This window comes from Pseudophryne corroboree (assembly GCF_028390025.1).
Source record: "Pseudophryne corroboree isolate aPseCor3 chromosome 3 unlocalized genomic scaffold, aPseCor3.hap2 SUPER_3_unloc_15, whole genome shotgun sequence".
Lineage (NCBI taxonomy): Eukaryota > Metazoa > Chordata > Amphibia > Anura > Myobatrachidae > Pseudophryne > Pseudophryne corroboree.
This window is the reverse complement of record NW_026967503.1, coordinates 153,957-174,783: the sequence shown is the minus strand read 5'-3', so window position 1 is coordinate 174,783 and position 20,827 is coordinate 153,957. Positions and strand designations below refer to the sequence as shown.

The 20,827-nt window shown below is 47.6% G+C and overlaps 2 protein-coding genes across 2 annotated transcripts in view; one reads left to right on the top strand and one right to left on the bottom strand.

Annotated features, from left to right (window-relative positions):
- Window positions 1-19,060, bottom strand: part of LOC134983440 (zinc finger protein ZFP2-like) — a 125,560-nt gene extending 106,500 nt beyond the window's left edge. The window contains exons 1-5 of the mRNA XM_063949116.1: window positions 18,955-19,060; window positions 16,336-16,484; window positions 14,174-14,365; window positions 11,797-11,875; window positions 11,581-11,678 (exon numbers count right to left, since the gene is read on the bottom strand). Coding sequence (XP_063805186.1) covers window positions 11,581-11,678; window positions 11,797-11,875; window positions 14,174-14,365; window positions 16,336-16,443 — 477 coding nt within the window. The 5' untranslated portion in view covers window positions 16,444-16,484; window positions 18,955-19,060. The remainder of the gene's footprint in view (window positions 1-11,580; window positions 11,679-11,796; window positions 11,876-14,173; window positions 14,366-16,335; window positions 16,485-18,954) is intronic.
- A 3-nt stretch (window positions 19,061-19,063) lies between these two features.
- Window positions 19,064-20,827, top strand: part of LOC134983426 (oocyte zinc finger protein XlCOF29-like) — a 33,314-nt gene continuing 31,550 nt past the window's right edge. Inside the window, exons 1-2 of the mRNA XM_063949107.1 lie at window positions 19,064-19,134; window positions 19,309-19,350. Coding sequence (XP_063805177.1) covers window positions 19,064-19,134; window positions 19,309-19,350 — 113 coding nt within the window. The remainder of the gene's footprint in view (window positions 19,135-19,308; window positions 19,351-20,827) is intronic.

The following is a 20,827-nucleotide window of genomic DNA, read 5'->3' as shown; positions in this document are numbered from 1 at the left end:
TGACCAATAGGCAAAGAACGGGGAACTTTATGCTGTGCACAGACCTGACACGAAACAACAAACTCTTTAATGTCTTTAGAAAGACCAGGCCACCACACTGAGCGGGATACCAATTCAAAAGTTTTAGCGACTCCCAGATGCCCTGCAACTTTGCTATCATGAAATTCCTCCAAAACAGTTGCTCTCAAAAACTCAGGAACAAAAAGACAGCCAGCAGGAGTATTTCCCGGAGCTTGATGTTGAAGCAGCTTCAATTGAGAAAAAACATCCTGTGTGAGACCTGCCTGAATGACTGAAGGCGGAAGTATGAGAGTAACCGGACTGTTGTCTTGAACGGGAAGAAAACTGCGTGAGAGGGCATCTGCCTTGGTATTCTTGGAACCAGGTCTGAAGGTGATAATGAATTTGAAACGAGTGAAAAATAAAGCCCAACGAGCCTGTCGGGCATTCAGTCGCTTAGCTGATTCAATGTATTGAAGATTTTTGTGATCCGTCAAAACAGAAATGGTATGGGTCGCTCCTTCAAGCCAATGTCTCCACTCCTCAAAAGCCCATTTAATAGCCAGCAACTCCCGATTACCAACATCGTAGTTGGATTCAGCAGATGAGAATTTCCTGGACATAAAGGCACAAGGATGTAACTCAAGGGAATCTGGATCCTTCTGAGAAAGGATAGCCCCTACACCAACCTCCGAGGCATCTACCTCAACGATGAAAGGCAATTCTGGGTTGGGATGTCTAAGGACAGGGGCTGAGACAAAGGCTTGTTTCAAGGCCTGAAAAGATACTTTAGCTTCACATGACCAATTGGTAGGATCTGCTCCCTTCTTAGTGAGTGCCACAATGGGAGCAACTATGTCAGAGAAAGAGTGAATAAACCTTCTATAGTAGTTTGCAAACCCTAAAAAGCGCTGAATTGCTTTTAAGTTGGTGGGTTGCGCCCAACTCAGGATGGCTTGGAGCTTCTTAGGTTCCATTCGGAATCCCCGAGGGGAAATAATGTACCCTAAAAAGGATACCTCCGTGACGTGAAATTCAAACTTCTCCGGTTTGGCATACAAGTGATTTTCACGTAATTTCTTAAGTACCTGACGCACCTGGGTAACATGTTGTTCTATAGAGTCAGAATAAATCAAAATGTCGTCTAAATAGACCACAACGAATCTTACCAGAAACTCACGGAGCACATCATTAATGAGATCCTGAAAGACTGCCGGAGCGTTAGATAGGCCGAATGGCATGACCAGATACTCATAGTGACCTGATTGAGTACTGAATGCCGTTTTCCACTCATCCCCTGATCTGATTCTAATGAGATTATATGCTCCTCTCAGGTCAATCTTAGAAAAAATAACAGCCGAACGTAGCTGATCAAAGAGGACAGAGATCAGAGGCAGAGGGTAAGTATTCTTTACTGAGATTTTATTCAGGGCTCGAAAGTCAATGCAGGGTCTGAGGGAACCATCCTTCTTCTCTACGAAGAAAAAACCTGCACTTAAAGGGGATTTAGATGGCCTGATAAACCCTTTCTCAAGACTTTCTTTCACATACTCATTCATGGCCACAGTTTCAGGACCAGACAATGCATATAACCTTCCTTTAGGCAACGTGGCACCAGGAATTAACTCAATGGTACAATCATAAGGCCTATGGGGAGGCAAAATATCCGCATTGCCCTTGGAAAACACATCCAAAAAATCTTGGTATTCTCCAGGAATATGTGCGGACCTGGCAGCAGCTACTCGGATAGGAAGTGTAATACATTCTTTATCACAGATGGTACTCCATTGTAGGATCTCCCCAGACTGCCAATCTATGATGGGATTATGAAAGGCCAGCCAAGGGTGACCCAGAACCACAGGAACTGCTGGACAATGGGTAAGAAAAAACTCAATCTTTTCAGAATGTAGAGCTCCCACCGAGAGCAAAACAGGAGGTGTACATAGAGAAATAACCCCATTGGATAAGGGACTCCCATCTAAACCATGCATGGTGATACACCTACTTAAGGTTAACTGAGGAATACCTAAGGCCTTGGCCCATGTTAAGTCCATAAAGTTTCCTGCAGCTCCACTGTCCACAAAAGCAGAGACCGAGGAACAGAGGCTGTCAAAAGAAACTTTAGCAGGAACCAATAGTGAATTATTTGAGGAGATGAGCTGTAGACCAAAGTGAACCCCCTCACTATTCACTTGGTCAGGAAGTTTCCCGACTTGTTTGGGCAACTACGGGCAAAATGTCCCTTACCTCCGCAGTACAAACACAGACCAGAATTTTGCCTCCTGGTTCTTTCTTCCGGAGACAATTTGGAGAGACCAATCTGCATAGGCTCCTCCATGTCTACCGGAACGGAAGAAACACAGGGAAAAGAAACTACAGATGCCCCTTTCTCAGTCCTCCGCTCTCTGAGCCTACGATCTATTTTAATAGAGAGCTCCATGAGTTTATCAAGGTTCTCAGGAGCGGGATACTGAAGGAGGCTGTCTTTTATAGATTCAGATAAGCCGAGGCGAAACTGACTGCGCAGGGCAGGATCATTCCAGCCACAGTCGTTCGACCAACGGCGAAACTCTGTACAATAATTCTCTGCAGGATTCCTACCCTGTCTTAGAGCACGCAACTGACTTTCTGCGGATGCCTCTCTATCAGGGTCGTCATACAATAGCCCTAAAGATTTCAAAAAGGCGTCTACAGACGATAAGGCCGGATCGTCTGTCTTTAAACCAAAAGCCCAGGTCTGAGGATCCCCCTGAAGCAGAGAAATTATAATTCCAACCCGCTGAGCCTCCGTACCTGAGGAAACTGGTCTTAAACGAAAATACAGTTTACAAGACTCTTTAAAATTATAAAACTGTTTTCTATCCCCAGAAAAACGGTCAGGCAGATGCATTTTTGGTTCAGGGATGACCCTCGGGGAAGTCCGTAACAGATCTTCCTGTGAGCTTACCCGGAGGGACAGATCCTGAACCATCTGGGTAAGTTCCTGAATCAAAAACTGGCCAGGATTTGGCCCAACACCGGTGGGATTCATGAGGCCGACAAAATTCTCCCAACTGGATAAGTGAAAAAATTAACTCCTGTTGAAAATTTTTTCTTTTGTCTGGCCGGTGATAATGTTACGATTCCTGTACTCCAGACTGGAGAAGATCTTATGGCAGAGATCTGAGTACAGGAATGAAATACAGGTTGTGGGAGCTGGAGAGCCTAGTAACCCCTGGCGCCCTAACTCCGTTGTCTCGCCCGTGTTATCAGAAATCCCCTGCGAGACTATGGTTGCTTGAGCCCATGGCAGCCGCGTTCGAAGGGCGGATTATGTCTGCCCAACCCCGATGCCCCCGCAGGTCTTAATGGGAGACAAGGGGAAGTCCGAGACAGGGTGATAACAAGGGGCCCTCTGACTAAGCAACCAAGCCAGGGGTTACAAGCTAACTAAACTAAATCAAAAGGTATGTGCGGACTAGCCGCCAGGGAAAAGGACAACCAAAGATCCACGGATCCGACACTCCTATCCAGCACCGCTGGACACCAGAGTGGATCTTGTGGAAGCGGAATCCTCCGCAAAGCTCCAGAACTCAAAATAAACACAATAATAAATAGTAGCGGACAAGCCGCAACACACGGCTGCGCCGCGACTCACGAACGCCACCAGATGTTAAAGGTGCTCGATCAGACTCCAGGAACAGATGGTAACTTCCGAGTACAGGATCACTGAGAACAGGAACAAACGAACAGACCGGGACTGGGAACTCTCTCTGCAGCAGAATCAGGCAAACAGGAAGCTATCACCGGCGTCTGTGAGGAGTCCTGGGAGTGCTTTTAACAGAGAGTCTTCCAATCAGCTGTTTGGAGGCTGATTGGATTAAATGCCATGCAGCTGACAAGCTGCATGGCCAGGGAAACAGATGAGTGATAATTACAACATGCCGTGCAGCTGCATGCTACACAGCCAGGAAACCAGTGATGATATAAACTTAGACCCAGCAACGGGGAACACGATCCGACAGTGGCGTCCCCGTTGCTAGGCGCCGGCCGCACTGACGAGCGGACCCTCGGCGCCTAACATCGATGACATCTTGATATTCTCTCGTGATTTAGGTTCTCATCGCCAACAAGTAAAAGAGGTTCTTCGACGTCTTCGACAGAATCATCTGTATGGCAAGCTGTCCAAATGCACATTTGAAGCTTCTTCAATATCTTTCTTGGGATACATTATTTCCGGAACAGATCTTCAAATGGACCCAGCTAAACTGGAAGCTATAGAGAGCTGGGCTCTTCCAACAACACTCAAGTCAGTTCAACATTTCATAGGCTTTGCTAATTACTACAGAAAGTTTATTAAAGGCTTCTCTACGTTAATAGCTCCAATCACCTGCCTTACCCGGAAAGGAGGGAATCCTTCCCAATGGTCTGACGCTGCACTGTCTGCTTTTCATAAAATAAAACAAGCTTTTATTTCAGCTCCTGTGTTACAACAGCCGGATGTCAATAAGGCCTTCATCCTGGAAGTAGATGCCTCAACGGCTGGCGTGGGCGCAGTCCTGTCCCAGGTGGGCGTTGATGGTAAGACTCACCCCTGTGGGTTTTTCTCTCGTAAGTTCTCACCCGCTGAAATTAACTATACCATCGGTGACCAGGAGCTGTTGGCAATCAAATTGGCCCTTGAAGAATGGAGGTATCTGCTGGAGGGTACGAGATTCCCTATTACCATCTACACGGATCACAAGAACCTTCTTTACCTGAAAGCTGCGCAGTGTCTGAATCCTCGGCAAGCAAGGTGGGCCCTATTCTTTTCCCGTTTTGACTTTAAGTTAATGTTTAGGCCTGGCTCACAAAACGTTAAAGCAGATGCTTTGTCTCGCTCTATGAGCTCAAATGAGGAATCTTCAGAACAGGCTGCTCGACCAGTATTAAATCCTGTGGTTTTCGCAGCTACAGGGGTGTCGCAAGTTCCACCTCCAGGCAAGATGTTTGTCTCTCCAGAGCTTCGTTCAAATCTCCTGTCTTGGGCTCATACGTCCAAATTTAATGGTCACCCTGGGGTTCTCAAGACTTTCAAGTTCCTGTCCCAAACGTATTGGTGGCCTCGAATGAAAATAGATATTCAAGAATTTATAGCTTCATGTCCCAAATGTGCTCAGCATAAAGTTTCTCGTCAGCCTCCCGCAGGCCAATTGTTACCCAATTCCATTCCCAGGCGCCCTTGGTCTCACTTATCGATGGATTTTATTTCAGATCTCCCTCCATCCAAAGGGTATGACACAATCTGGGTGGTAGTCAATAGGTTCTCAAAAATGGCGCACTTCATTCCACTCATGGGGTTACCCTCTGCTCCAAAATTGGCACAGTTGTTTTGTCACGAAATATTTAGGTTACATGGACTTCCAACAGAAATTATATCTGACCGAGGTGTACAGTTTGTGGCCAAGTTCTGGAGGGCTCTGTATTCTGCGCTACAAGTAAAACTAAAATTCTCTACGGCCTATCACCCTCAAACAAATGGGCAGACAGAGAGGGTAAATCAAGAGCTTGAGACCTATTTGAGACTGTATATCTCTTCTTCACAGGATGACTGGGTAGAATTATTGCCCTGGGCAGAGTTTGCTCATAATTTTCGTTATCATACTTCTACAGATACAACTACTTTTTTCGCAGTTTATGGACAGCATCCTAGAGTACCTGATTTCCAAGAGTTACCCGTCATAGACGTACCTGCGGCTGCTTCTGCTCTTCAGCGGTTCGCTCAAATTTGGAAGAAGATTCATTTATCTCTTAAAAAAGTTTCTCAACGATATAAAATGTTTGCTGATCGAAAGAGACGAGCAGTTCCTAGTTTAAAACCGGGCGACAAAGTCTGGTTATCTACCCGAAATCTCCGTCTCAGAGATCCATCAATGAAATTTGCTCCTCGGTTTATTGGGCCATTCCCGGTGGAAAGTGTTATTAATCCGGTGGCTTATAAGTTAAAACTGCCTGCTTTTTTGAAAGTTCCCAACTCATTCCATATTTCTCTCCTCAGACCACTAATTCTCAATCGTTTCCAGAGAACGCTTCCAGCAGCTCCAAAGGTACAAACTCATCGGGGCGTGGAATACGAGGTGGAAAAGATCTTAGACTCTCGACATCGTTATGGTCATTTGCAATACCTGATTGACTGGTCTGGATATGGTCCTGAAGAGAGAAGTTGGGTTAACGCCACGGATGTCCATGCTCCACGGTTGGTCCAAGCCTTCCACAGACTCTTCCCTGCCAAGCCTCGTGGGTGTTCGGTGCCCACCCATAAAGGAGGGGGTACTGTCAGGAATCGGCGCTCTGCTACGTCTCACATACCAGCGCGCTGGTGTGCGGGCCTCCGGAGGTCATGGTCCCAGTTGCGGCTGCATGTGTGTATGGACCGCAAGCGTCATCTTCCGCCTTGCTGAGTACCCCTGAGTCTGGTCCTATCTGCATTCTGCTGTGTGCCGGCGTCCTGCCTGTGAGGTCGTTGCCATGACTCCTGCACTCAGCTGATCCGGGTGTGCAATCCAGCACTGTGTCTCCACCCAGAGTTCAGTGACCAATGACTGCAGAGCCATGGGTATAACTCCCAGTCCGTGGCTCACTCACATTGCCTCAGACAACGAGTCACATACGGTGTGCCTTGTTCTCCGGACTCCTGTGTTCCTGTTTCCAGCGATTCCCCGTGGTTACCTCCTGTCATCTCATCTCACTTCAGCTCTCCTGTTTCCTCCAGACTTCATCCACAGCCAGTTACCAGCTCATCAAGCAGTAAGAGACTCTCCTCAGGTGTTACATTCATTACTACCTGTGCACTGCTAATTGCATACCATCTGTGCATCTCTGCAAGTATATCACCTCATTGCATAGAGACTGTCTCCTGCTTGGGCCTAGTGTGGCCATATGGACTTTGTTATACAGAAACTGTGTGTTTTACAAGTCTTACCAGAGTTCTGTTTATTTCATTTACATTCAGCATCAAGTCACTATATATTTCTGTTGCAAGAGACTTTTCAGTTGTTTCGGATTCAGTTACCAATCACTGTTACTTTATTGCCTGGTTTCAGTTTGTCATTCACTGCTATACCATTCACTCTGTGATCCCTGTGTAATAAACATCAGCGCTTATGCGCCAGACTTTCATATTGCCTCCCCGCTTTGTACATCGCACCAACACTGACCCACTAGTGCCCCCGCCGGGGACAGACAAACCCAGAGACCTGACAGTTACATCTTTCCTGGCTTTAATCAGCATAGGAATGACTTTCTCCAGAATGCCCTTTTCCTTCAGGATCCGGCGTTCAACCGCCATGCCGTCAAATGCAGCCGCGGTAAGTCTTGGAACAGACAGGAAGCCTGGTGCAGCAGGACCTGTCTGAGCGGTAGAGGCCATGGGTCCTCTGAGATTATTTCTTGAAGTTCCGGGTACCAAGTTCTTCTTGGCCAATCTGGAACAATGAGTATAGTTCTTACTCCTCTTTTCCTTATTATCCTCAGTACCCTGGGTATGAGAGGAATAGGAGGGAACACATAAACCGACTGGTACACCCACGGTGTCACTAGAGCGTCCACAGCTATTGCCTAAGGGTCTCTCGACCTGGCGCAATATCTTTCTAGCTTTTTGTTTAGGCGGGACGCCATCATGTCCACCTGTGGCTTTTCCCAACAGTTTACAATCAGTTGAAAGACTTCTAGATGAAGTCCCCACTCTCCCGGGTGTAGGTCGTGTCTTCTGAGGAAGTCTGCTTCCCAGTTGTCCACTCCCGGAATGAACACTGCTGACAGTGCTAACACGTGATTTTCCACCCATCGGAGAATCCTTGTGGCTTCTGCCATCGCCATCCTGCTTCTTGTACCGCCCTGTCAGTTTACATGGGCGACTGCCGTGATGTTGTCTGATTGGATCAGTACCGGCTGGTTCTGAAGCAGGGGTCTTGCCTGACTTAGGGCATTGTAAATGGCCCTCAGTTCCAAATATTTATGTAGGGAAATCTCCTGATTTGTCCCTGGAAGTTTCTTCCCTGTGTGACTGCCTCCCAGCCTCGAAGGCTGGCATCCGTGGTCGCCAGGATCCAGTCCTGTATGCCAAATCTGCAGCCCTCTTAGAGATGAGCACTCTGCAGCCACCACAGCAGAAACACCCTGGTCCTTGGAGACAGGGTTATCAGCCGATGCATCTGAAGATGCGATCCGGACCACATGTCCAACAAGTTCCCACTGAAAAGTTCTTGCATGGAACCTGCCGAATGGAATTGCTTCGTAAGAAGCTACCATCTTTCCCAGGACTCGCGTGCAGTGATGCACCGAGACCTGTTTTGGTTTCAGGAGGCCTCTGACTAGAGATGACAACTCCTTGGCTTTCCCCTCCGGGAGAAACACTTATTTCTGGTCTGTGTCCAGAACCATACCCAGGAACAGCATACCCTCCAACATTTTACACACAAAAATCGGTACAAACTAGAAAAGGGGCGTGGCTATGGATAAAGGGGGCGTGGCCACGCCCCTTTTCCTATACTTTCAATGGAAGTTTAGAGAGCCAAATATCGGTACAGACCATTAAAAAAAGGTACTGTACCTATTAAAAAGGTACAGTTGGAGAGTATGGAACAGTAGACTCGTCGTAGGAACCAGCTGCGACTTTGGAATATTCAGAATCCAGCCGTGCTGTCGTAGCACTTCCCGAGATAATGCTACTCCGACCAACAACTGCTCCCTGGACCTCGCCTTTATAAGGAGATTGTCCAAGTACGAGATAATTATTCCAGCCATTACCTTGGTAAATACCCTCGGTGCCGGGGACAGACCAACGGTAAAGTCTGGAATTGGTAATGACAATCCTGTACCACAATTTTGAGGTACCCCTGGTGAGGAGGGTAGATAGGGACATGCAGGTAAGCATCCATGATGTCCAGTGATACCCTGAAATTCTCCAGGCTTGCAATAATCGCCCTGAGAGATTTCATCTTGAACTTGAACCTTCATATATAAGTGTTCAAGGATTTCAATTTTAGAATGGGTCTCACCGAACCCTCCTTGTTGAAGGAGGGGTACCTTGATTTCACCTGCTGGAAGTACAGCTTGTGAATTGCCGCCAGTACTACCTCCCTTTCTCCGAGAGCAGCAGGCAAGGCTGATGTGAGGTAACGGCGAGGGGGAGTCGCCTCGAACTCCAGCTTGTATCCCTGTGATACTCCTTGGAGAACCTAGGGATCCACCTGTGGGCAAGCCCCCTTGTCCCCGAAGTTCCCGAGACGCGCCCCCACCGCACCTGTCTCCACCTGTGGAGCCCCAGCGTCACGCGGTGGACTCAGAGGAAGCAGGGGAAGATTTTTGATCCTGGGAACTGGCTGAGCAGCTTTTTCCTTCTTCCCTTGTCTCTGTGCAGAAAGGAAGCGCCTTTGGCCCGCTTGCTTTTCTGAAGCCGAAAGGACTGTACCTGATAATACAGTGCTTTCTTAGGCTGTGAGGAGACCTGAGGTAAAAATTTTACTTCCCAGCTGTTGCTGTGGATACGAGGTCACAGAGACCATCCCCAAACAATTTCTCACCCTTATAAGGCAGAATCTCCATGTGCCTTTTAAAGTCAGCATCACCTGTCCACTGCCGGGTCTCTAATACCCTCCTGGCAGAATGGACATTGCATTAATTCTGGATGCCGGCCGGCAAATATCCCTCTGTGCATCTCTCATATTTAAGACGACGTCTTTAATATGCTCTACGTTGGCACAATATTATCCCTGTCTAGGGTATTAATATTATCTGACAGGGTAACAGACCCTGCTGTAGCAGCACTATTCATGCTGAAGCAATTGCAGGTCTCAGTATAGTACCTGAGTGTGTATATACAGACTTCAGGATAGCCTCCTGCTTTTTATCAGCAGGCTCCTTTAAAGTGGCGGTATCCTGAGACGGCAGTGCCACCTTTTTTGACAAGCGTGTGAGCGCCTTATCCACCCTAGGGGATATCTCCCAACGTGCCCTATCCTCTGGCGGGAAAGGGTACGCCAGCAGTAACTTTTTAGAAATTACCAGGTTCTTATCGGGGGAACCCACGCTTCTTCACACACTTCATTCACTCATCGGATGGGGGAACGAAACACTGGCTGCTTTTTCTCCCCAAACATAAAACCCTTTTTTTTAGTGGTACTTGGGTTAATGTCAGAAATGTGTAACACATTTTTTATTGCCGAGATCATGCTACGGATGGTCCTAGTGGATTGTGTATATGTCTCAACCTCGTCGACACTGGAGTCAGACTCCGTGTCGACATCTGTGTCTGCCATCTGAGGGAGCGGGCGTTTTTGAGCCCCTGATGGCCTTTGAGACGCCTGGGCAGGCGCGGGCTGAGAAGCCGTCTGTGCCACAGCTGTTACGTCATCCAGCCTTTTATGTAAGGAGTTGACACTGTCGGTTAATACCTTCCACCTATCCATCCACTCTGGTGTCGGCCCCACAGGGGGCGACATCACATTTATTGGCATCTGCTCCGCCTCCACATAACCTTTCTCCTCAAACATGTCGACACAGCCGTACCGACACACCGCACACACACAGGGAATGCTCTGACTGAGGACAGGACCCCACAAAGTCCTTTGGGGAGACAGAGAGAGAGTATGCCAGCACACACCAGAGCGCTATATAATGCAGGGATTAACACTATAACTGAGTGATTTTTTTCCCCCAATAGCTGCTTGTATACACATAATTGTGCCTAAATTTAGTGCCCCCCCCTCTCTTTTTTACCCTTTGAGCCTGAAAACTACAGGGGAGAGCCTGGGGAGCTGTCTTCCAGCTGCACTGTGAAGAAAAAATGGCGCCAGTGTGCTGAGGGAGATAGCTCCGCCCCTTTTTCGCTGCCTTTTCTCCCGCTTTTTTATGGATTCTGGCAGGGGTATTTATCACATATATAGCCTTTGGGGCCCATCAGTGACCGGAGTGTGAAGTGTACATGAGGAGCAATGGCGCACAGCTGAAGTGCTGTGCTCTACCTTGGTGAAGACTGAAGTCTTCTGCCGCCGATTTTCCGGACCTCTTCTTGCTTCTGGCTCTGTAAGTGGGACGGCGGCGCGGCTCCGGGACCGAACACCAAGGACGGGTCCTGCGGTCAATCCCCCTGGAGCTAATGGTGTCCAGTAGCCTAAGAAGCCCAAGCTAGCAGCAAGCAGGTAGGTTCGCTTCTTCTCCCCTTAGTCCCTCATTGCAGTGAGCCTGTTGCCAGCAGGTCTCACTGTAAAATAAAAAACATAAAATATACTTTCTTTCTAGGAGCTCAGGAGAGCCCCTAGTGTGCATCCAGCTCAGCCGGGCACAAGATTCTAACTGAGGTCTGGAGGAGGGTCATAGTGGGAGGAGCCAGTGCACACCAGGTAGTCCTAAAGCTTTCTTTAGTTGTGCCCAGTCTCCTGCGGAGCCGCTATTCCCCATGGTCCTTACGGAGTTCCCAGCATCCACTAGGACGTCAGAGAAATTGTTGATTTCAGTAATAGATTAAACAATACAAATATAATGACACACACAGCTGCTCTACACATTATATAGTGACTATAGTCACTTTGGTATATTGGCAAGACCCTAAATCCCACCTACCTGATCCTCCTGTGGGATCCTGTGATTCTCCTCTGTACAATCCTGGTAATACAGGGGACGAGGACATCTCTCTGGGGTATCTCTGTTACTGGGTCCATCTGTAGGAGACACACAGTGACTGAGTACAGTGTATATATGTGATTATCAGGTGATGTGTGTATATAGGGGCCCCCATACCTGCTCTCCCCTGTACAATACATGACAGTGTCCTCTTACCCAGTGATGTGAGGGGCCGGTGATTCTCCATCATCACGTCCTTGTACAGACCCCTGTGTTCCTCTATGTACTCCCCCTCCTGCATGGAGACATAGACAGTGACATCATGACACCTTATAGGAACCTGACACAGAGTGATACAGTCATCACCCAGACACGTCCCCTGGTGTTACTGTATAATGTTCCATTCCCAGCAGCCACCTCTCCAGTCATCACCCAGACACAACCCCTGGTGTTACTGTATAATGTCCCATTCCCAGCAGTCACCTCTCCAGTCATCACCCAGACACATCCCCTGGTGTTACTGTATAATGTCCCATTCCCAGCAGTCACCTCTCCAGTCATCACCCAGACACATCCCCTGGTGTTACTGTATAATGCCCATTCCCAGCAGCCACCTCTCCAGTCATCACCCAGACATGTCCCCTGGTGTTACTGTATAATGTCCCATTCCCAGCAGTCACCTCTCCAGTCATCACCGAGACACGTCCCCTGGTGTTACTGTATAATGTCCCATTCACAGCAGTCACCTCTCCAGTCATCACCCAGACACATCCCCTGGTGTTACTGTACATTGCCCCATTCCCAGCAGTCACCTCTCCAGTCATCACACAGACACATCCCCTGGTGTTACTGTATAATGCCCCATTCCTAGCAGTCACCTCTCCAGTCATCACTCAGACACGTCCCCTGGTGTTACTGTATAATGTCCCATTCCCAGCAATCACCTCTCCAGTCATCACCCAGACACATCCCCTGGTGTTACTGTATAATACCCTATTCCCAGCAGTCACCTCTCCAGTCATCACCCAGACACATCCCCTGGTGTTACTGTATAATGTCCCATTCCCAGCAATCACCTCTCCAGTCATCACCCAGACACATCCCCTGGTGTTACTGTATAATACCCTATTCCCAGCAGTCACCTCTCCAGTCATCACCCAGACACGTCCCCTGGTGTTACTGTATAATACCCCATTCCCAGCAGTCACCTCTCCAGTCATCACCCAGACACATCCCCTGGTGTTACTGTATAATGTCCCATTCCCAGCAGTCACCTCTCCAGTCATCACCCAGACACATCCCCCGGTGTTACTGTATAATGTCCCATTCCCAGCAGTCACCTCTCCAGTCATCACCCAGACACATTCCCTGGTGTTACTGTATAATGACCCATTCACAGCAGTCACCTCTCCAGTCATCACCCAGACACACCCCCTGGTGTTACTGTAGAATGTCCCATTCCCAGCAGTCACCTCTCCAGTCATCACCCAGATATGTCCCCTGGTGTTACTGTATAATGTCCCATTCCCAGCAGTCACCTCTCCAGTCATCACCCAGAAACGTCCCCTGGTGTTACTGTATAATGCCCCATTCCCAGCAGTCACCTCTCCAGTCATCACCCAGAAACGTCCCCTGGTGTTACTGTATAATGCCCCATTCCCAGCAGTCACCTCTCCAGTCATCACCCAGACACATCCCCTGGTGTTACAGTATAATGCCCCATTCCCAGCAGTCACCTCTCCAGTCATCACCCAGACACATCCCCCAGTGTTACTGTATAATGTCCCATTCCCAGCAGTCACCTCTCCAGTCATCACCCAGACATATCCCCTGGTGTTACTGTATAATGTCCCATTCCCAGCAGTCACCTCTCCAGTCATCACCCAGACACATCCCCTGGTGTTACTGTATAATGTCCCATTCCCAGCAGTCACCTCTCCAGTCATCACCCAGACACGTTCCCTGGTGTTACTGTATAATGCCCCATTCCCAGCAGTCACCTCTCCAGTCATCACCCAGACACGTCCCCTGGTGTTACTGTATAATGTCCCATTCCCAGCAGTCACCTCTCCAGTCATCACCCAGACACGTGCCCTGGTGTTACTGTATAATGTCCCATTCCCAGCAGTCACCTCTCCAGTCATCACCCAGACACATCCCCTGGTGTTACTGTATAATGTCCTATTCCCAGCAGTCACCTCTCCAGTCATCACCCAGACACATTCCCTGGTGTTACTGTATAATGCCCCATTCCCATCAGTCACCTCTCCAGTCATCACCCGGACACATCCCCTGGTGTTACTGTATATATCCCATCCCCAGCAGTCACCTCTCCAGTCATCACCCAGACACAACCCCTGGTGTTACTGTATAATGCCCCATTCCCAGCAGTCACCTCTCCAGTCATCACCCGGACACATCCCCTGGTGTTACTGTATAATGCTCCATTCCCTGCAGTCACCTCTCCAGTCATCATCCAGACACGTCCTCCGGTGTTACTGTATAATGTCCCATTCCCAGCAGCCACCTCTCCAGTCATCGTTCAGACACGTCCCGTGTTGCTACTGTATAATGTCCCATTCCCAGCAGTCACCTCTCCAGTCAGCAACTGAATGATCTTGTTGGTGAGTTCCAGGATCTTCTTGTCATTGTGTCTCTCATGTGTCAGTGAGTGAGGTGGAGGCACCGTGATTGGGCTCTGGATTCCACTCAGTCCTCCTGATACACGGGGATGGCTGCTGGGTGTCTCAAACTCATTGGATGTCTTCTTCACTATTGCGTAATCCTGTGTAATGGTGGAAACATCATATATCAATACATACACTCCCAGATCCCCTCACCTCCCCAGTCATGTCCCTGTATTATTACTATAGAAATAAGTGACGTCACTGTGACACTCCCAGATTCCCTCACCTCCACAGTTATGTCCCTGTATTATTACTATAGATATGTGATGTCACTGTGACACTCCCAGATCCCCGCACCTCCCCAGTCATGTCCCTATATTATTACTATAGATGTAAGTGATGTCACTGTGACATTCCCAGATCCTCTCACCTCTCCAATCAGGTCCCTGTATTATTACTATAGATATGTGACATCACTGTGTCACTCCCAGATCCCCTTACCTCCTCAGTCATGTCCCCGTATTATTACTGTAGATATAAGTGATTTTACTGTGACACTCCCAGATCCCCCAAACTCCCCAGTCATGTCCCTGTATTATTACTGTAGATATAAGTGACCTCACTATGATGCTCCGATTGCCTCATCTCCCCAGTCATGCCCCTGTATTATTACTATATATAAAAGTGACGTCACTGTGACACTCCCAGATCCTCCCCAGTCATGTCCTTGTATAATTACTTTAGATATAGGTGACGTCACTGTGACGCTCCCAGACCCCCTCACCTCCCCAGTCATGGCCCTGTATTATTACTATAGATATGTGATGTTATAGTGACACTCCCAGATCACCTCACCTCCGCAGTCATGTCCAGGAATTATTACTATAGATATAAGTGATGTCACTGTGACGCACCCAGATCGCATCACCTCCCCAGTCATGTCCCTGTATTACTACTATAGACTGCATTTGAAGGGGGAAGGGGAAAAGGGATATTGTTGCACAGGAGACTAAATTTAAGTAGATTCTACTATTAATTACAAATGTTGGTTATTTGTCGAAAAAACCCTAATGTCAGTTCTATAATATGTGAATACATAGATAGGGGGTGCTACCACAGATCATGTAATAACTTCTCTCTTCCTTGTTTTCAGTTATTACTATAGACAAAAGTGACATCACTGTGACGCTCCCAAATCCCCTCACCTCCCCAGTCATGTCCCTGTATTATTGCTATAGATATGTGACGTCAAAGTGATGCTCCAAGATCCCATTACCTCCCCAGTCATGTCCCTGTATTATTACTATAGATATAAGTGATGTCACTGTGACACTCCCAGATCCCCTCACCTCCCCAGTTATGTCCCTGTATAATTACTACAGATATAAGTGACATCACTGTAGATCCCCATACCTCCCCAGTCACGTCCCTTTATTATTACTATAGATATGTGATGTCACTGTGACACTCCCAGATCACCTCACCCCCCAAGTCATGTCCCTGTATTAATACTATAAATATAAGTGATGTCACTGTAACGCTTCCAGTTCTCACCTCCCCAGTCATGTCCCTGTGGTAAGTGCTATAGATATGTGACATCACTGCGCCGCTCCCAGATCCCCTTACCTCCCCAGTCATGTCCCTGTATTATTACTATAGCTATAAGTGACATCACTGTGACGCTACCAGATCCCCTCACCTCCCCAGTCATGTCCCTGTTTTATTACTATTGATATAAGTGATGTCACTGTGACGCTCCAAGATCCCCCCACCTCCACAGTCAAGTCCCTGTATTATTACTATAGATATAAGTTACTTATCAGTAATGCTTCAAAATCCCCTCACCTCCCCAGTCATGTCCCTGTATTATTACTATAGATATAAGTGATGTTACTGTGATGCTCTAAGACCCCCTACCTCCCCAGGGACATCCCTGTATTATTACTATAGATATGTGACCTCACGGTGACGCTCCGATTCCCTCACCTCCCCAGGGACATCCCTGTATTATTATTGTAGATATAAGTGATGTCACAGTGACACTCCCAGATCCCCTCACCTCCCCAGTCATGTCCCTGTATTATTACTATAGATATAAGGTCACTGTGACGCTCCCAGATCCTCTCACCTCCCCAGTCAGCAGGTAGATGATTTCCAGGGTGATATTTATTATCCTCTCAGTCCTGTGACTCCTGTCCTTATCCATCCTCAGTGAATCAGAGAGAATACAGAACATGTGATGTGTAGTAAAGACTCCGTTCCCCACAGCTGGAGTTCCTGGAATAAATATATTACATAAAACATATTGCACATGGAACATAGTAAATATGGAATAGAGCGGCCATTAAGTCTCCTATATCCCCACAGCCATAGAGTCCTGGTCAGTGTCTCAGAGGTTCCTGTGATCCAGCCCCATAAGGCTGTACTGCCTAGTGGGCCTGATCTAGAGTGTAGCGCTATTGTGGGTGGAGTCACAATGAGCTGATGTGCACCGCTCATGTGCAGGACCCATACGGAGCATGTGCTTTATGTGTCCTGAGCTGTCAGACGAGTATGGCTGCAGCCATGAAGTGGTGTAAGGGTGAGAATTGGTTGTGAAGGGACAGGGTCTCCTGAGGGAAATTTCATGGACTCATTCATGGAGCTGCGGTGTACAGTCTCCGTGACCTCAGGTTTTACACATCCAGCTGATGATGTAGCAAAGGTGGCAGGAGACAGGCAAGGGGGTAGCAGGAGATAGGCAGGGGAAAGGTGGCAGGAGACAGGCAGTGGAAAGGCGGCAGGAGACAGGCAAGGGAAAGGCGGCAGGAGACAGGCAAGGCAAAGGCGGCAAGAGACAGGCAAGGGAAAGGCGGCAAGAGACAGGCAAGGGAAAGGCGGCAAGAGACAGGCAGGGGAAGGGCAGCAGGAGACAGGCAAGGGAAAGGCGGCTAGAGACAGGCAAGGGAAAGGCGGCAAGAGACAGGCAAGGGAAAGGCGGCAGGAGACAGGCAGGGGAAAGGCGGCAGGAGACAGGCAGGGGAAAGGCGGCAGGAGACATTAGTTGTTCTCAGGAGATTGAATAATTTCTTAATGATTTGTAATAAAAGTTGAAGTTTTATTCTTTGAGAATATCTCATTATTTCTTCACAAGAGTGCACCCACAAAGAAGTCTACTTTCTTTCTCTTGTCACTGTGACACTCCCAGGTCCCCCTCACCTCCCCAATCATGTCCCTGTATTATTACTATAGATATTAGTGATGTCACTGTGACACTCCCAGATCCCTCATCTCCCCAGTCATGTTCCTGTATTATTACTATAGATATAAGTGATGTCACTGTGACTCTCCCAGATCCTCACCTCCCCAGTCATGTCCCTGTATTATTACTATAGATATAAGTGATGCCACAGTGACGCTCCCAGATCCCCTCACCTCCCCAGTCATGTCCTTGTATTACTATAGATATGTGATGTCACTGTGATGCTCCCAGATCCCCTCACCCCCCAGTCATGTCCCTGTATTATCACCACAGGCTGCTTCCTCTAAAAAAAAAATAATAATAACAGGACACCACAGTCCGCTCCCCCTGTAGTAGTAGTAGTAGTAGTAGTAGTAGTAGTAGTAGTAGTAGTAGTATTATTATTATTATAATAACAACAACAGGAAACCACAGGCTGCTCCCTCTGTATTATAATAATAATAACAATAATAAGAATGAAAAGACACCACAGGCTACTCCTCTTGAATAATAATAACAGAACACTACAGGCTGCTCCCCCTGTATAATAATAACAGGACCCAACAGGCTGCTCAACTTGTATTATAATAATAATAACAACAACAGGACACCACAGGCTGCTCCCCCTGTATAATATTAATAATAAAAATAATAACAGGACACCACAGGCTGCTCCCCTGTATAATAATAATAATAATAATAATAGGACACTACAGGCTGCTTCCCCTGTATTATTATTATAATAATTATCATTATTATTATAACAGGACACTACAGGCTGCTCCCCCTGTATAATAATAATAATAATAACAGTACACCACAGGCTGCTCCTCCTGCATAATAATAATAATAATAAAATGGCACCAGAGGTTGCTCCCCCTGTAAAATAATAACAGGACACTACAGGCTGCTCCCACCTGTATATTAATAATAATAACAATAGTAATAATTATAACAGGACACCACAGGCTGCTTCTCGTGTATAATAATAATAACAGGAAAGAGGAGGAGGAAAAGGAAGAGGAAGAAGACACCACAGGCTACTCCTCTTGAGTAATAATAACAGAACACTACAGGCTGCTCCCCTTGTTTAATAATAACAGGACCCAACAGGCTGCTCAACTTGTATAATAATAATAATAATAATAATAATAACAGGACACAACAGGCTGCTCCCCCTGTATAATATTAATAATAATAAAAATAATAACAGGACACCACAGGCTGCTCCCCTGTATAATAATAATAATATTAATAATAATAGGACACTACAGGCTGCTTCCCGTGTATAATAATAATAATTATTATTATTATAACAGTACACCACAGGCTGCTCCTCCTGTATAATAATAATAATAATAACAACATGACACTACAGGCTGCTCCCCCTGTATAATAATAATAACAAGAAACCACAGGATGCTCCCCCTGTATAATAATAACAGGACACTACAGGCTGCTTCTCGTGTATAATAATAATATCAGGACACCACAGGCTGCACCCCCTGTATAGTAAGACGCCATTACCTGATCTCCACGGACACTGGGAGGCAGCAGCAGTCGATGAAAACTCATTTCCTGCATGTGGAACGCACAGTCCGGAAGTAAGGTGGAACGCACGTGCAGGAAAAAGGGAATGATTGGCAAAGACTGCTTCCTGGTTACTGGCACCTACCCTACGACACCCCGGCCACAGCCCCGCCCTCTGCAAAGATTATTATCATATATGTCCTCAGTGCAGGAGGTCGGCGGCCATTTTCTTGTAGACTAGTTCGGCGGCAGCGGCAGCAGCAATAGGTTCCCTGGCCGTGTAGTGACGTCAGGAGCGGCGGCCATTTTCCCCTGGTCTGAGCTCCGCCTTCCTTCTATCATTCCCACAAGGCAGCAGGAGCAGAGAGCAGCCATTGCTGTGTCTGGCAGCAGGTAATGATATTATTATTATTATTCTATAGGCTGAGCAGCTCTGGTGTCAGGTTCTGTACTACAGGGGGAGCAGCCTCTGGTGCCTTGTTATAGTGCAGCTGGAGCAGCCTCTGGTGCTGCATTATCCCTGTACAGGTGGCTGACACTCTAGTGTCCTATTACCGTAATACAGGTGGCGCAGACCCCGCCGTTACCGTAATACAGGGGGAGCAGACCCCGCCGTTACCGTAATACAGGGGGCGCAGACCCCGCCGTTACCGTAATACAGGGGGCGCAGACCCCGCCGTTACCGTAATACAGGAGGCGCAGACCCCGCCGTTACCGTAATACAGGAGGCGCAGACCCCGCCGTTACCGTAATACAGGTGGCGCAGACCCCGCCTTTACCGTAATACAGGTGGCGCAGACCCCGCCTTTACCGTAATACAGGTGGCGCAGACCCCACCGTTACCGTAATACAGGGGGCGCAGACCCCGCCGTTACCGTAATACAGGGGGCGCAGACCACACCGTTACCGTAATACAGGGGGCGCAGACCCCGCGGTTACCGTAATACAGGAGGCGCAGACCCCGCCGTTACCGTAATACAGGAGGCGCAGACCCCGCCGTTACCGTAATACAGGTGGCGCAGACCCCGCCATTACTGTAATACAGGTGGAGCAGGCCCCGCCGTTACCATAATACAGGTGGCACAGACCCCGCCGTTACCGTAATACAGGTGGCGCAGACCCCGCCGTTACCATAATTCTATACACGGGACATTACAGGTGTTGTGTCCTGTGGCATTGTGCTGTACAGGGGGAGTGGCCTTTGTTGTCATAATATACAGGGGTAGCATCCTGTGCTGTCATAGTATACAGGGGGAGTGGCCTGTGTTGTCATAATATACAGGGGTAGCATCCTGTGTTGTCATAATGCCTGTGGTATGCTACTCTACAGGCGGAGCAGCCTGTGGTGTCCTGTTGTTGTTGTTGTTGTTGTTATTATTATTGTTATACAGAAGGATCAGCCTGTGGTGTACTGTTATTATTATACAGAGGGAGCAGCCTGTGGTGTACAGTTGTTATTATTATTATTATTATTATACAGGGAGAGCAGCCATTGGTGTCCTATTATTATTATTATTGTACAGTAGGAGCAGCCTGTGGTGTCCTTTTTTATTCAGGATGAGCAGCCTGTGGTGTCCAGTTATTATTATACAGGGGAAGCATTATTATTATTATTATTATTATTATACAGGGGGAGCAGCCTGTGGTGTGCAGTTGTTGTTGTTATTATTATTAATATTATTATTATACAGGAGGAGAAGCCTGTGGTATCCACTTATTATTGTTGTTGTTGTTGTTGTTATAATAATAATAATAATGTCCTGTCATTATTATTATACAGGGGAAGCAGGCTGTGGTGTCCTGTTATTGTTAGTATACAGGGGGAGCAGCATGTGATGTCCTGTTGTTATTATTATTATTAACAGGACAT